Source organism: Chaetodon auriga, chromosome 6 (assembly GCF_051107435.1).
Source record: "Chaetodon auriga isolate fChaAug3 chromosome 6, fChaAug3.hap1, whole genome shotgun sequence".
In the NCBI taxonomy this organism is placed as follows: Eukaryota; Metazoa; Chordata; class Actinopteri; order Chaetodontiformes; family Chaetodontidae; genus Chaetodon; species Chaetodon auriga.
The window spans coordinates 20,731,350-20,747,609 of NC_135079.1; the positions used below are offsets into that span (position 1 = coordinate 20,731,350).

At 41.8% G+C, this 16,260-nt stretch overlaps 1 protein-coding gene across 1 annotated transcript; it reads right to left on the reverse strand.

The window, feature by feature from the left end:
- Positions 1 to 1,013: 1,013 nt before the first annotated feature.
- On the reverse strand, positions 1,014 to 16,159 carry trhr2 (thyrotropin releasing hormone receptor 2). Its single transcript, XM_076733786.1, has 6 exons — positions 15,958 to 16,159; positions 11,545 to 12,277; positions 11,196 to 11,328; positions 10,577 to 10,728; positions 8,906 to 9,029; positions 1,014 to 1,727 (listed from the first exon to the last, which is right to left on the reverse strand). Exons 2-6 carry the CDS (start codon positions 11,925 to 11,927, stop codon positions 1,155 to 1,157), a joined length of 1,365 nt encoding a protein of 454 aa, XP_076589901.1. The 5' UTR covers positions 11,928 to 12,277; positions 15,958 to 16,159; the 3' UTR covers positions 1,014 to 1,154.
- Positions 16,160 to 16,260: the final 101 nt, after the last annotated feature.

Below are 16,260 nucleotides of genomic sequence, written 5' to 3' on the forward strand. Positions count from 1 at the left end.
CGCAGGTTTATCCATATAAAGGAGCAAACAAAGAGCAAGATAGCAGTCAGTGTCTGCATGTTTTCCACATCCATTAAAGCTGACGATGTGTTAACATCCCACAACCTCCTTGTGTCTTTCAGCCAACAAGTGGCTATCAAGTTAAATCAGGTTAAAACAGACAAATCTTTTACTCTGTAGGAATGTACGACTACGTCAAGATACACACTGGATCACAGACTTAATTACCCCCTACCAAACCTTTAACACTGTCTGGTGGACTACAAATTCTTGCTATTCAATACTGAATCGTCTGATCTTCTGCTCAAGTTTGAGTCTGTCCTTGCTATTGTACAAGAGAAGAAGAAAGTTGCTTTTAAAGCTGTTGTCACTCTGCCTTTTTTTTAAAAAAAAAAAAAAAAGAAGAATAATAAAATAAATACTTTGCTGTATTTCAGCAGTGAATGACAGCTAGCTGAAGGATGTATGGTGGATTAGAAAACATGAGCAGTCATTGAATTAGTGCCTTAATTAGTGATGGCAATACATAAAAGACCATTGTGTCTACCTTTTTATACACAGCAGTGTGTCATGTCAAATGTCTCTATGCAAGTCAGTAGAGATATTGGATAGGACACATTATTTAAATTACATCATATGCAGTCTTTCATAAAGCAAATTATTCAGTATTTGAATTCATGCTAAATGACTTACATTACATCACAGGGTGAACCACATTGTAGGATTGCATTGTGATCTTGCTTCATTATGAGACACGTCCATTGTGGATTTTTGGAGGTTAAAACCGCAGAATACGAGAAATATGTGGCCTCTCTTCTACAAACCTACAAAGAAGATTTTGTGGCCAAAGAAATCATTTTTCCATTCCACAGTGTGAATTATGCCACTCACTCATCATCTTTCCTCTCCTTACATGTGACTTCAGTGGTCAAGGCGAAATCTACCACTTTTGAATGATTGAAATAAAAGCAGGTCGCAGCTTTCCTCGCTCTTTTGTCATTAGCTAATGCAGAGCCTGTCCGTGAGTATGCACAGCTGTTTTGTCACTGGATGGAAACCGCCCAATTAAATTTTTTTCTTTTTTTTTTCCTCATTTGATTTCAGTGACACTTAGAAATTCATAGATATTCTACAGTATTATGATATGGTCAAATTTATATGTCTTCCTGCTGATCGCTTGTTGTTTGTCTGTCTGCAAAATTAACTGTGGTTTTAGCTGATGAACGCCAATCCAATGTCTCATCACCAGTTGGACTTCCACTAAGGCTAAAAGTAGCTGGGCTAATGTCGATGGGATGGTCTGCTGTTTTGCCATTGACTGTCGCTGTCTCCTGATGACCACTTCCATTCTGCTTTGTTGTCATGTCAGTGGTAGTACTCAGGATGGCTCTCCTTGCTTTTTCATCGGTTCCATTGCTATTGGCCTGGGAGGTTCGAGGGTCTCGAACAGTGCTGAAGCCAGCCTGGATCATTGACAGCGTCCTCTGATTTCCCTCTGGCCGCTGGCAACGGTAAAGCCCGCGGAATGCTGAGCGAAACTTCTGAGACATGGCATTGTATATCACAGGGTTTATAGCACTATTGGCATACATGCATGTCCGACAAAATAGGATGAACCAGGCATTCAAATAGGGTGTCGACACAAAAGAGTTGATCAAAACTAAAGTCCGGTAGGGCATCCACAGGAGAGCGAATAGGATCACCACAACTGCCAGCATCTTTGTCACCTGCAGGGACAAAACAGAGATTCAGTTCATTAAAACTCAATTAAAGCGGCTATGATAAGAATTTTTGTGTGAATAAAGTCAGTGGTAACCTCTAATATTGACCCTATGTGAACAGAGACATGCATACTTAGGCCACTCAGCCTCATTTTGCACCAAACGTTTTGACCAATTGAAATGAAGTCTAATACGTTTACCAGATAAATGGTACATAAACAACATAGTCCTGGCTGAATTGACCATAACAACTTTGACACAAGACACAATCTAAAAGAAATGCCTGATGCCATATTTTTTAAGGCATCATCAGCAACCACATCCATACCTTTTGTCACAGCTGGTGCAGGAAGGGTACAGTAACACAAAGGATAGGGCCCTAATGCTGACAGCTGAAGCAGAGCTGTAGCTCTTCAAAGATTTTTTGCAAAACACCAAAGGTACACGGGGAAAGTGTCCTGAGAGCTGAAGAATGGAGCCAGGGATCTGAGGCGGACAGCTCGGGGATTGGGCAAAGGCAGAGCAGGAGACCTCAGTCAGACGGCCTGAGGTCGAGAGAGATGGGCGAAGGAGGTCTGGAGGGAAACCAGGAGGCGTAGCCAATGGACAGGGCAGCTCTAGACAATGACCAAGAGCCAGGGCCAGAGGGCAGAGCAGCACTGGATGACAGCCTGGATGCTGGTGACATAGGAGTAGCTGGAGAGGAGAACTGGAGGGCAGCAGCTTGAGTACAGGACTGGCCTCAGTGATAATCAGTGACTGACACAGAACAGGCAGTCTACTGGAGTGCAGAGCAGGAGAAAGGCAACTGGACATCTGGGTGTTGGCGAGACGTGGCCGATTGATGATCTCGGAGATCTGTCAGTGTGTCTGCTGACTGGAAGTCTGGCCATGGGTCAGCAGGGGCTGCCAACTGGAGTTCTGGCTGGCCAATACAAGATGTTTTTATTCATGTTTTCACTTTTGGAATGAGCACTCCTCGACAAGTTTGGCAAGCTTAATGCTATTTCAGTTAATATTGGTTGAGATTGCTGGAGTGTAAATAACCCCTAAGAGCAGGACAGGGAGAGTAACATTACTCTAAATTCTGACAGCATTCAGCACCCAGAAGGTCAACTTTTTTTTAACATGACAATTAAATGTAGTCATTGATGCACTCCTTGATCTCGATGTTCTGTTACTACTGTAGGTAGCAAGCTAGTTACCTTATCGTCCACATGCCCCACCCCACCACTAGCTAGTCATGCTAATGCTTCAGATATTGCTGGGCCCCTGCAAGACAGGTGGGTGGAATAGAGCCACTGAGCCTGAAAGACTCAACTGATTAGTCTCATCAGTTGCTAATAAAGCTATTCACCTACCCCCTTCTATCCTCATCCCAACCCCCATCCATCTGCAGCCATTTTAAAGTTTTCAACCTGGCTTTACTGGGTCATAACAATTCTGCTGATGCATGGCTGCTTCCCATGTTTTCCACATCACAGCAGAAAAAAAAGCAAAACCTAGTGTGGCAGGTTGATACCAGCTACCATGCACATGCCTCCTCTCAGCAAAATGCTATTTGAGATAAGGGTCTGTGTCCACGCCTTAAGCGGTGAGCCCATGACAGCCACCTCAGCAGGTAGATAAAAAAAGGAAGCACTCTGCACAACAAAGCGTTTAATTGAACACGAAGGAGGCAGTGAGGAGAGCTTTCTAATTATCTCTACACTGTGATAATGAGACAGAAAGCATTAGAGTGACATTTTGAATATGCATATTATAACTGTAATTATGGCAGCATGGCACTTGACTGGCTTCACAAACACATCTGATTTTGTTTCTAACGACAGCATCCTTCTAGACTGAATTCAGTCATGGACGGACATTTCGGCCTACTGAGCCAAAGAATTTGCTTTAGTCTCTGATTCGCCCAGGGCAACAATGACCAAGCTTTCACATCTCTCTTCCCCTACATGCACTTGAGGAGATCACAGACATGAAGAAACTCTCAGAGATTAAAACTGTGCTGCAATCTCATACCACACTGTTTTAATCTCCTATCATAAAAGTGCCTTTCTTTGACATACACAAGTTTATCAAACTCCCATCAGATTGAGTTGGCCTATCAAACGATGAATAAAAGAGCATGAAGTGCTATTGAAGAACTGAGGGAGCAAAATCATCTGCAGTATTAAGCACACTTCAATGTAAATCCCGAATCATATTATGCAAATCTTCTGATAGATGGAACCCCCTGAACACAAGAGATTAGGATCTTCTCTCTGCTCTCACATGAGAGTTCAGTCTCTCCGGGGCTTATGTTCATGTAGAAACATGCACACAGTGACACACAAACAACCCACTGTACACTAAAAGTTGCACAGGAAGGTAAACTGCTTGAGACAGCTCTGCAGCTTGTTTCTGTTACCCCTAGTGGCCAAAAATATAAATTAATGCTGCTTTAAAATCCACCCTCCAATGAAAATTAACCTTGTTAACATGTCCATGTTTTTTTTTTTTTTTTCTTTACACACAACAAGACATTAACACTGATTCAGGCAGCCAGGGTTTCACACGTCACATACCTAAGGAACCAACAGTGGAAACTTGTGGGTTATGGCATTTCAAGAGATTTCAGAGAAGAAGCCAGGTGTAGCTATCTACCAATGTTTTCAAAGCTAAGTTTTACTATTTTCAAAAAGGTGGCATACATATTCTGTTTTCACTTGCAAAGTTGCAGAAGAAGAAATGGTGAGCCTTCATTTGTTACCAAAAAACCTGAAAATCTGGGTTTGCAGTAGCCATTTTCCAGAACACTGGAACAACAAAAACACAACATTTTCCATTTATCCATCCATTTATCCTAGAGACACAGCGAGAACGAGTCAACGTGTTCTCAAATTAATTTTGTGCGTTTTATCCGTTCACTGTGTCCAGCAAATCTGCTGTGTGCTAGATAATACTAGGAAGCGTTAGCCTGCCATTTTAAATGAAGACATGTCGCATACTGACAGGACGTTTTATATTGCTTGAGGATGTTGATGAAGAAAGTTATGGCAAACATGACTCAAAACAGTTGGTCAGATAGCTGAGCTGCTGAATAGATGATGGCTGCATTCATTATGATCATTCTGACAGAAAACCTCACATGACTTTGGGGTTGTTCATGAAGAAAACATGTCATGATAATGGTTGTCCTCATTAGCTGCTAGGATATGTAAGGTGAGGTAATTCCAGTGTGTATGGCACGTGGGAGAAGACGTGCTGTTTTTTACCCACCTACCCACACCTGCAACCCATCTACTCATCAAACTCCTGCAGTATTTGTACCACTGCTCTGCACTGCAGTTTTCACCAGATTGTTTATTGTCCCACTGTTTGCCTGCTTTGCCCAGCATTTGACAGTCTGCCTTGCAGACAACTTCTCAGCTCTCTCTACTTGCTCTGCTCTACCATAATTCTGGCTCAGATGACTAAATCTCCATCTCAACAAGTTGTTAATAATTCTGCAGGAAAATTAGTAAGACACCATGAGCAACTTCTCTGGACTCTCTCTTGCAGCAACCACGCTGTGGTAAATCAAATCACCCAGTTATCTAATCAAATGCGAGTGTTTTCATCTCAAACCTTGTGACCAGTCTCTACAGCACAGTCCACTCAGCATGTACCTCTGGCAAAGTGTTAGTCTGTCATGGTGCACTGCATTATCAGACTTTTGAGAGGGAGAGTGGTGGCTTGGGCAGAACCTGTTAACACTAATCACTCTGTTGTCGTATGACTTCATGACAAAAATTAAAGCAGTTTTTGATCACCGTGATCACTCTGCAAATGCTGCAAAACATCTGTTAAATCTCCACCAGGGATCTGTGGAGTTTAGGATGGTGGCAGCAGGCTTCAAGTGGAAGCCTATGGGGGGGTTGAATGGACTCAGTGAACAACTGAAGGATGAACCGGCTTTTTGGGATGAACCCACCAATTTTGATTGTTTCCCTAGCTATCAGGCTAATCATCTGCATGAGTGACACAGGGAGAAGCTGGGTTGTCTATATCCTCCACTCACAGCACCTCTTGCAAGATCAGAAGTCCCATCATTCCCTATAGCTCAGACCTCTTCATCTCCCATCTCCTCTGAAGAGGAGCCCATCTTTCTCCCACTGTTATATCAGTAAATATCAGTCCTTTTTGATAAAGCATGCAGTTAGGGCTGGCTCAGGCTTACCTTGGACCAGCCCCTAGTTATGCTGCTCTTGGATTAGACTGCCAGGGCACTTCCCATGATAAAAGGACCTCCTGTCTCCTCCTCTCTATCTCCATCTGTATGGACTTATATCACATGAATGCATGAACTAATTTGGCTTCTTTTATCATCATATACTATTTATTATCAGTCATATTTGGTCATATAAATATAAATATAAATATAAATATAAATATATATGATGTGAGAGAATGTGGAACAGATAGTGTTATCATTTTTCACCTGAAGCTGGATAGGTAGCAAAACTTATGTGTGTGTACGTAGTAGTTGGTTAGAATCAGTTCCGAAGAGCAAGATTTTGTCCAAATTATGAAATTATGTTAAGGTTGGTGAGTGAGACATTTATTTTCAATACAAAGATAGATGGGAATTCCTGTGTCAGAAATAGACAACTCAGAAACTGATCATTTTGCTGAACAAGGCCTCTCTCTTGTGCACACAATAAAATAAAGGTAGGTGGATTCAGTTTTATTAGGAGCTTAATGTAGACAGAATGTCTCTACAATAGCACATTCAGTGTTTCACACCAATGAGCATTGTGTGTATCCTTGAATGCTGAATGAGGGGATGTTTGCAACCTAGTGTTTGGGTTTATCATGCATTGCATGGGACTCGAGGTTCTTCTTCCTGCCTTTCATCAGACCAACTGCCAGGGTCCCTAAGCAGCTCACATCAGTTTGGGTTATTCACTTCAGCTTTGTAAACATCATTAGACGAATATTCATGTGGACACCTCAGCAGAAAGAAAGACAAGGGGAGTGCAATCTATCACACATAATATGCTACCTTTGCTGAACACAGGCTCTTCAGCTATTCAGTTAAAAAAAAAAAAACTGGATTCTGACACAGTACTTGGGCAGCTGTGGCTCAGGAGGTAAAGCACTGATTCCATTAATCAGAAGCTTGGTGGCCTCTACAGTCTGCATATATAAATGCAGTCCATTGGCAGTCCATTTAACATGCTGCGACAATATTGAACGTTTCATTACATAAAGTGAAGGAAGGTATTGTATCAAATAACTTACAGACAATGGCCCATGACCGATACCATTACTGTGAATGAAGTGTGTGGCTACCTTCTGCATTTGTTTTTGCTCCTTGAGGTATAACTTGGCCTTTTCTATCTGTAGATCGACCTTTGGTAATGTCCTGTGAAAATATCACTATATTTCTGCAGGACAGGAACATGGTGATTTTTCTGTCCTTAAAATCACACAGAACAGAAACATCATGTGGTGAAGTAAAGTTGGAAGCTGGATTGTATCAACAAACCAACGGGTGTAACACCAGCGATCAACAAATCATTGGTATTGATTTGTAAGTTCTAGGTGGTCATTTTGTGATATGAAGTGCTGAACAGTATATATACTGCATTTCTCCTTTCATCTATGGGTCATGCTACCGGCTCAGGTCCTGAAAAATGATTAATTTTCAAGCAGAAACACCACGAAAACTATTTTCAAATCAATCTAATAATCACAACTCTCTCATTGCCATGAACGCTGGATAACATAGATGCATTGATTTTGTATAATTGTATATGATGAGTTTCTGATGGGCCTTAATAACTTTCTCCAGAAGATTTTCTGTGACTGTTGTGCAGAAAGAGTGGACAATGCAGGGTTGGCAGCCACAGACATCATGCAAGTAATTATCTGAAGTGTGTAAGTGACAAAATCAAAAAAGATTTTCCACTCAAATAAAAGTCTGTTAAGTCATTATCTATCACCGCATGAGGTAACACGATGTTGATTGAGCCTATGACCCACTAATGAGAGTATTACAATATTTCTGTACAATGTCTGTGGAAACATTCAGAGAAAAACGCTTTATTAAGTTACTGCTAAAGCAAACAGAACTGTGGGATTGATGATGTTCAACCTGCATGCAAGAAACTACAAAGGTAAACGTATGGAAATCATAATTGGTTTAAGCGTTACACAGATGATGCCGCTGATATCAAACAAAAAAGTAATTATGAAATTACACATTTCTAAGTATTTTTTCACTCTGTGTTAAAACTTAATTTAAAAGACTAAATTAGTAAGTCCACTAAAACACCAAAGCAAAGTAAAGGTCAAGGTGTACCAGACAGACAACACTGTAGGGGCATAACAATGTCATCAGAATAGAGGGATACAGGAAAAACAGCAAATGCATAGTTGACATTATGATATTTAACACATTTATTTTACATGTTCTGCCATACAGAATGCAGCAGTAAGTGTTCTGAACAGCTAGCACCTGCTTTTGTCTTCTTGTAAATGCAATAATCTCAAGAGAAGCAGTGATTCAGTCACAACCTACCTGTGTGAAGTTGAAAGATATAGAATTGCAGGCCTCTTTTCTCTCTTTTCTTATTGTTCCTTTTGTAGAAAGCAAAAATCACTGTCTTTCCAAATGTCATACAACTTTTGAAAGAACAAAAAGCGGACACAAAACTAGTTCCTTCTGGACTAAAAACGACTTTGTCATAACCCTTAGTGGACAAATGTTTATCACGGTGAATGCTCTCAATACCAAAAAGCCTAAGAGAATGTATTCTACATCCAAGAGCACAGAGACAAAGCAGCACTGCAGAGCAATTCCATGCAATCTGGGAGAAAGAAGGCTTTCTCTGTAAGAAGGCTCTCTGACTGCTCAGCCTGAGGAAACGAAGCCATTACCACCACGATTGCCTGCAGGGCCTCATAACAGCCAGAACAGAGAGCCTACAAGAGGGCACTTCTCTGAGGCAACGGATAGCATAGACATCATCACCACGCTGTTAAGAGGGAATCATGGCCCCTATATTCCCAGTAGATTACACACACAGCCAAGGACAAGACCGGGGTCAAATGTGACTAAAGCTGTCACACAGCAATTACTTGAAAGATAAGACAAGATGTAACAACAAGAAAGGAAAGCACAGAAGGAGTTAATGGGAAAGACATTAAATGTGGACCTGTTTCCTGGAGGAGAGTGCGCTCTTTGGCCGGCCCTGGCGACCCCCCTTCCCCGTTTCAGAAGCTTCCCGGCAGCTCCGACGCAGTGTGGTGGCACTGGTGTCAGGATGGTTGGGCAGAGGGCTGGAGGTCCACAAAGAGCATGTTAGAGAATTCATCCCATGGGATAATGGCAGACATTGATTGTCTGGTTGGTTTGTTTTCTGAAGTAAATGAATGTGCTCAGAGGTGGTTGGTTTCAACATGTGATGCAGGGCGTCTTTACAAGTCTTCAAATCCTGCAAAAATGCTCTGCTGATATACCTACAACAAACCTTTGGTTTAAAACTGGAAGTAATATTTTAGGCCAGTATTTAATATCTTTGAACTTCAGGATTTGTCACTGAAATACAAGCATTCATTGCTTGCTTGTTTTTTCACAGGATGTAATTCTGTCACATTGGAGGACCTTCTGAACAGCCTGTCAAACAGCACAAAATCCATTACTTGGCTTCTAATATGGGCCCCGACGTGTGCTGTAAACCAAGTATAGATGTGTTTTTCTGCCCTTATTTGTGCCAAAAATCAGAATTGTTTCCAGTCAACAATCTTAAAATTGTAATAATGTCAAAAAATACCTTGAACAACATCCATTTAGTCTTTTTTTTTCTTCTGTATTTGATTTGTTCAAGCATAATCTAATAAGAAGAGTCCAAACTCGCAGCTGCATTAGGTTATGATGATAAAACAGCTTTAAAACAGAATCAAATGAATTTTTTGGGCCTCTGGGTGCACCAGAGACAAGCTGCAAAAACATCATTGGCATATTATCATGTTAGAAAGTTATTATGGTGAATGTGTTAGCACACAGTGTTTAGTGTCTGTTTACACATCCAGCTGACAGAGCAAAGGGTAGCATTCATTTGGAGTTATGTTTGTGTCCACATGTGGTATGTTAGTTCACTCTCTTTTAGCTTTTTTTGGTCTCTACCAACCCATGAGGGTAATATCTGGCTCTTTAGATGCTAAATGTTCCACTGTGTTCACCAGCTGAGTAACAGTCTGCTGTTTGGTGCTGACCAGGTCATGAGCAGTGTGTTTATGAGAGATTTTTTGATTGACAACAGCTTCCTGGTGCTGCTGGAAATGATGCTGAGGGCAGTGAGAATGAACCAAAACAATAATGCTTCATGGAAGCGAGGTGAACTGGAGAGTTATAGATCTCTGCACCTCTGTAATTTGCATTTGATATGTTGTTAATATAGAATCTCTGATGAGTGCATTTTAATAAGAATGACTAACAAAACCAAATAGATTATGAAGATGTCGATTAGCAAATGTCATTAACATGTATCCAAAGACAACATTCATAGTATAATGAAATTAACTGAAATAACTGGCTGGTAAGTCAGTCTTCTCCAGCAGTTTAATATTGCAGCTTTGCAAAGTTAGGGGACCCTCAAACTTCTCAAACTCCATGCCTCCAGTTTGTAACTCAGGCGTTCTGTTGCAAATGTAGACGCTCAGAAGCTAAATTGAGATTATACCCCGATGGCACCGTCCCTGATTGAGTAGTTCTCCTCATGAATGAAAGTACTCATGATGAATGAACTGACAGTCATGTGGTGGAGCGATCCGTAGTAATTAATGAACTGATTCAGTATTATGGTTTGAAAGGCCTTTTACCGTACCTGAGGTAGAGGATCCGTGCTATCAGGCCATACAGCACGATGGCGAGGAGCAGCGGGATGACATAGAAAATGGCAAAGTCGATGAGGTAGATAGGCAGGTACAGCTCCCGCTCCACTTTGTAATCACACTGCACATGTCCGTCCGGTTTGACCTGAGTGCCACACAGTTTCCATAGAGATGTTGTAATAAAACTAGACTAGTGGCTCACAGACTGGCTCAACAATCTTTCATATCTCAACATAATTATACTATTCAGAAAAGGCATAGAGCTCTTTTCACATTCCCCTGCATTCAGACCAGCACTTATACGAAAGAGGTCTTGGTAATCACAAATGTTTTATTCCTCTGTTCATCAGTCATGCACTTACTGAAACGCTGTATGTGAGTAGGCTTACTGTTGTCTCTATTTTTGAGTATAGCCTGTAAGTGCATTTACACACAGCAATATTTAAAAATTTATATATACACAGATTAAAGAAAATGCTGTCGCCAGAGTACACAAACACTTTTCCTATATGCGTTATGTCAGAATCAGTTATTGAAGATTACTGCGCTGTGGCCCTCAGCCATGTTATTTCAACCACACACAAATGTAAAGCTAAAATATATTTTTCTAACCTTAATGTCCACCAGGAAAAACCAGAGCATGCAGTAGACGCAGGTGAAAATCCAAACCCCAGCAATGATCCGCTTGGCCCGGGACACTGTGCACACTGTCTGAGCCTTCATTGGATGGCAGATAGCTATGTACCTGCATGCAAGAGGAAATGGGGGGGTCCAAAGACAAAGTCAAACTAACCACCATTACTATCTATCTATCATTAGAAAGATAGATACATATGAAGAATCTCACATACAACCATCGAAAACTGAAAAATTTCAGAAAGTTGAATAGTTCAGAAAGAAAAATTTCAGAAAGTTGTCCTGTCCTGAGAACAGCTGTAGATGTGTGTTTGTCAATGCTCACCTCTCCACAGTGAAGGCAGTGATGGAGCAGGAGGACACGTTGATGCCCAGGTACTGAAGGTAGATGATCCCCTGGCAGCCGATGTGGCCGAAAATCCATGTGCCTGTCAGACTCTCCGACACATTGGGCAGCCCCGCCGCCACCAGCACTGTCAGGTCGGCTATGGCCAGGCTGACTAGGTAACAGTTGGTGGGTGTCCTCATGTGGCGTGTGGTCAGGACCACGAGGACCACCATGATGTTGCCCATGATGCCCACGCTGCAGACCAGCAGGACCAGGAAGACCGACACCGTCTTGTACTCCAGTGAGTCAGAGACGGTGACGCTGGGACTCAGAGAGATGTTGGTCGGGGTGTCGATTCTGGAGCTCACGTTGTCTGTCATGCTGCTAAAGGATGGCCTTTTTATTCCCCAAGTGTTTGATAATCAGAGGTTACATTCATTTGATTCAAGCTAAGTGATGAGGGGCATGGCTCTAAAATGTTGCCATGTTTCTTCTTCTTCATTTAGAGCATTCAATCTCATTTAAAGCCAGTCCAGTTAAAAGTAGCATGTGATATTGATTGTTGTGGAACTTAAACATCTCACAGGTTTGACTGAGTTATCACTAGGAGGAAGAATCAGGCCTGAATTTGCTTGTTGATGAGTGAATGAATGTCGAAGTGTGAAAAAGGATAACATGAATAGAATTATCCCAGGACTTCCAAACACCCCTCAGGCTCCCGCTGAGTCACCTAGAAAAATAAAAGGTGTTGAATTAATTGGACGAACTGGAAATTGAATTGAATAATAACCATTGGATTTTGGCTTTGTTCTTTCATCTATCAATGTCAAACACATTTTAACAGGAATCTTTCTCTGTGACTCCCTCAGGTATCTGCAGGTCTGACTAGAATCGGCTGATAAATGCTGCTTAGGAGCAAAACTGCTCGTGCAATCAGACAATGCACATGGTGGTCAAAACAAAAGGGAGAAATGAAAGAATAATGCAAGCTGTTGATTTCAAATGGCGCTGAGATGCGGCTGCTCGAACATGTAGTAGGCCTACTGTAATCGCAGAAGTTGTGTGAGGAAAGACTGAGCAGTCATTTCATTTTTCTCTGGAATATTTTTTAGATTCTGAGATGTATAGTGTTCAAAGATGACACGCTGTCCTGAGGGTGGTGCATGGTGAACAAAACCAAAGTGTCCAAATGAACGTGCTCATTATACCTCATGCCGATCCGAACATTTTACATTTCTTGTGTCTTAATATGAAGTTAAATGGGGGACCTATAGGAAAGGTCAGCTGGTCACAGGTGAAACTGATCCGTGTATTCTCTCTGATCATTGAAAAATATTATTTATCATGTTATAATACACATCATGTACATTTCGCCATTGGATTTGGAGATATCTTGCATATATCTCAGCTCCCTTGATTTACTCGTTCTTCAGTCGTGGATGCAGTCAAGACAAACTAATCATGGATACACTGCCACCTCTACCTCTGCCTGATGGCAGAGTGTTGCTGCTGCAGCACTGCTACTGCCAGCCCTATCTTAATAGAGTGAGTTTGCCTTGGCAAATGGCCATCAGTAATGATGATGAGGTGATTTCTGTTTACCTTCCTTCACTGAAAGAGAGAGAGAGAGAGAGAGAGCTACCAGCCTTCACCTGATATTCTCTCATGCTTGTGACATATTGTACACATACAGACACTGAAGCTGCAGTGAAAGGCTGCTCTGATGTCGATGCGTGTGCTTTTTCTTTGTGTGTGTGCAAGACTCCACCACCTTGACAGGTGAGAGCACAGCCCGCAAGAACAATGTGGCAGGCTCTCGCGCTCGGTTCTCAGCAAACCCAGACAGTGCAAATGATCTGCTGATAGTCAGACTGACATCATACCAGCAGCTGTACACCTTTCACTACGCTTTCAATGACTGTATCTGCAGAGTATGTCAGACATGAAAAAACAGTCCTGTATTCAGGTAGTAGCAGCTCCACACAGGTGACAGCTGCAGTGCTCCAGCGAAGCAGCCGTTACGCACAGGTGGAGGTGAGCAGCGTGTGCACGCCGCCCACCTGAGCAGCGCAGGTGCGTCGCGGAGCAGCCTCCGTTTCATTTCAGCGTGCATGTGAACAGCAGCAGGCGGGATGGTACAGTGTGAGAAATAAACCACAAGCAGGCAAAAGAATCGTCTTCCTGACTGAACTTTGAGTCTGATTTCAAATGGATATCATACTATCCCAATCCAATGAGCATCTTCCGAGCTTTCTATGCCAAATCCCCTCATATCGCTCCACTTAGGAGGGGATTTGGCATAGAATGGTTGTGGCTCCCATCAGGGAAGATTGCCTTCAGGGCCAGTGTTGAGAGGAGGAATGATAACAGCAGCCAATCACTCTTCCGGTGCACAGCATGTACAGTAAGAATTGTTTTGAAAAATGTTCATTTGAAACAGACTGACTCATTGAGCTTTGCCATAAAACACATGTGACATCTCTCCTCTCATCTTTTCTTTGCATCTTTCACATGAGGGAGGGAAATGTGGATGCAATTTCAGGGAATTGAGGTGTACCCTTTATTAAAGACCAAAGAGTTGGTCAAGTGCACGTTTGTGACCTGATGGGGGTGCTAAAGGAAAGGTTTGTGGGGCCTGTACTGAGGAATGTAAAGAAATACAGCTTGCTTGGCCAAAGATCAATTGCTCTGTTCAGCTTTAAATAATGTGAGCAAAAATACTGTTTTTCTGGGGGCCTCATAAAGCCCCCTAAAGATCCCTTGTAAGTCTGCAGAGCTGAAACCATACCTGATGAAGCTTCAGTAAGGTCCAATATGAATAGCCACTCACAGGCGATATTCAAATGAGCCATTCTGGCGCTGCTGAGCATGCAGTGTAACAAAAATGCTGTTCTCAGGGCATACACACACTCAGTGAGTGCATTAAGATCATTTTAATGTAATATCCTGACAAAACACACAAATAAGTGTAGGTTTATTCTCCTCTCGTAACACACTTAATAGTGTCTCATATCTGGTAAAGTTACAGCCATGTTCCTAAAATCCTGTACAGCTAAAGAAATTGTGGTTGAAGTCATTTATTAAAATGTACTTAAAACAATACTGAGATTGTTAAAGCACAGTGTGAGTCAGTTTTTCTCTCTAAAGTTTCCCAAGGTTTGTTTTGAGGTTTCACATTCTGCTGAAACCTAATTAACCAGCCTGCAAAGACTGTGAAAAACTACAAGGCATCTGTTGCTCTTTTCGCTCGTCTCCCGGCCCGGTCACACACACATATTGGACCTCCCCCCCTTGAGGGCTGCCTCTAATAAATTGAGGTGGACATGAAATGAAAAGTAATTTAGTTTCACTATTCTGCCATCAGTCAGACCTCATACACTCTCCATTCCATTACACACACACACACACACACACACACACACACACATCGACAACTCAGCGAGGCTGCGCATTTCTCACTATCCATCATGTCTGGCTGAGTGAGGTGCCTCGGGAACATGGATGGAGGGCTTCCTGTTGTGCTGCGGTTTACATACACAGATACGTGTTTCAATATGAGAAATTAATAAAGGGGAACAGGCAAATCATCAAAGTAGAGGAAATACATTTGTTGCTGCTGAGAGTTGATATCAAATACATTGTGTGATCAATATGAAGCCAGCTGGTTGGTTTCTCTTATAACAAAGACAGACAGGGGTAAACATACTAGTCAGTCCAAAGGTTAAAAAAAAAAAAGGATGCCATACACCCCGTGGAAACGCACTAAGTGACTGTACCCAGCCAAGAAAAGCTGTCCTGCAACCACAAGTAAAAACACAAATTCTTATTTTTTTACATTTTGGTTTTTGTACAAATCAGTAACTGGTGAGCTTTAGAGATGCTGGAAGGCATTAGTACACGACAGCACTGGTGGCATATAGGTGTGACAAGTGAAGCGCTATGAATTTGAGTGAAGGGAGCAGCGTGGGGCTGAGCAGATGTAGCCCATCGTGATACAAGATAACTGTTAATGAGAGGAATTGCTTGGTTCTGAACAGCTGACCTATCTTATTTAAAAGACATATTTGATAAATGGGACAAAGTTGACCATTTGCATGAACAAGTGGCTCACACTTAGCTGTTAAAATATAAATCAATGCAATGAGAATGAATATGTCCAAGTTCCCTGTGACAGCTCCTTCTTCTATGGTATGCTGTATTTGTGCTACTGACATATTTTTTTTATTTCCAGTTCTGAGTATCAAAGTGTGTATTTCTTATTCATTTCTCTTTGTCTCTGTCTTTCTGTCATATCTTTGTTACACAGTAAGTAAATGAATGGAGCATGGGCTCATTATCAAACAAACAGACAGAACTGATTGTAAACTAATTATTCTTATTCATTGGCAGGAAAAAATGTAATTTTTTTACCTTTTGTGTCTTTGCAGCATGTCAGCTTCCTCCAGAATGTTCTTCAAGCCTGTGTCTCTCTTCACAAAATAAAATACCGTATTTTTTATCTCTCTGTGTGGTCTCTGCTCCTGGCTGGTCAAAACCGGGTCAGCACCAAAGGAATGCTGTACTCTATATACTATACGGCACAGCGCCTTTCTATTACGCACTGAGATCCGTCAATTCACACAGACATACCGGGGAAACAGCACCTGTGCCTTTAAAATAAAAGCACAATGCCTATCCGGGGATTTATATTTTAATTTGGCAGTGTCAAGTGTT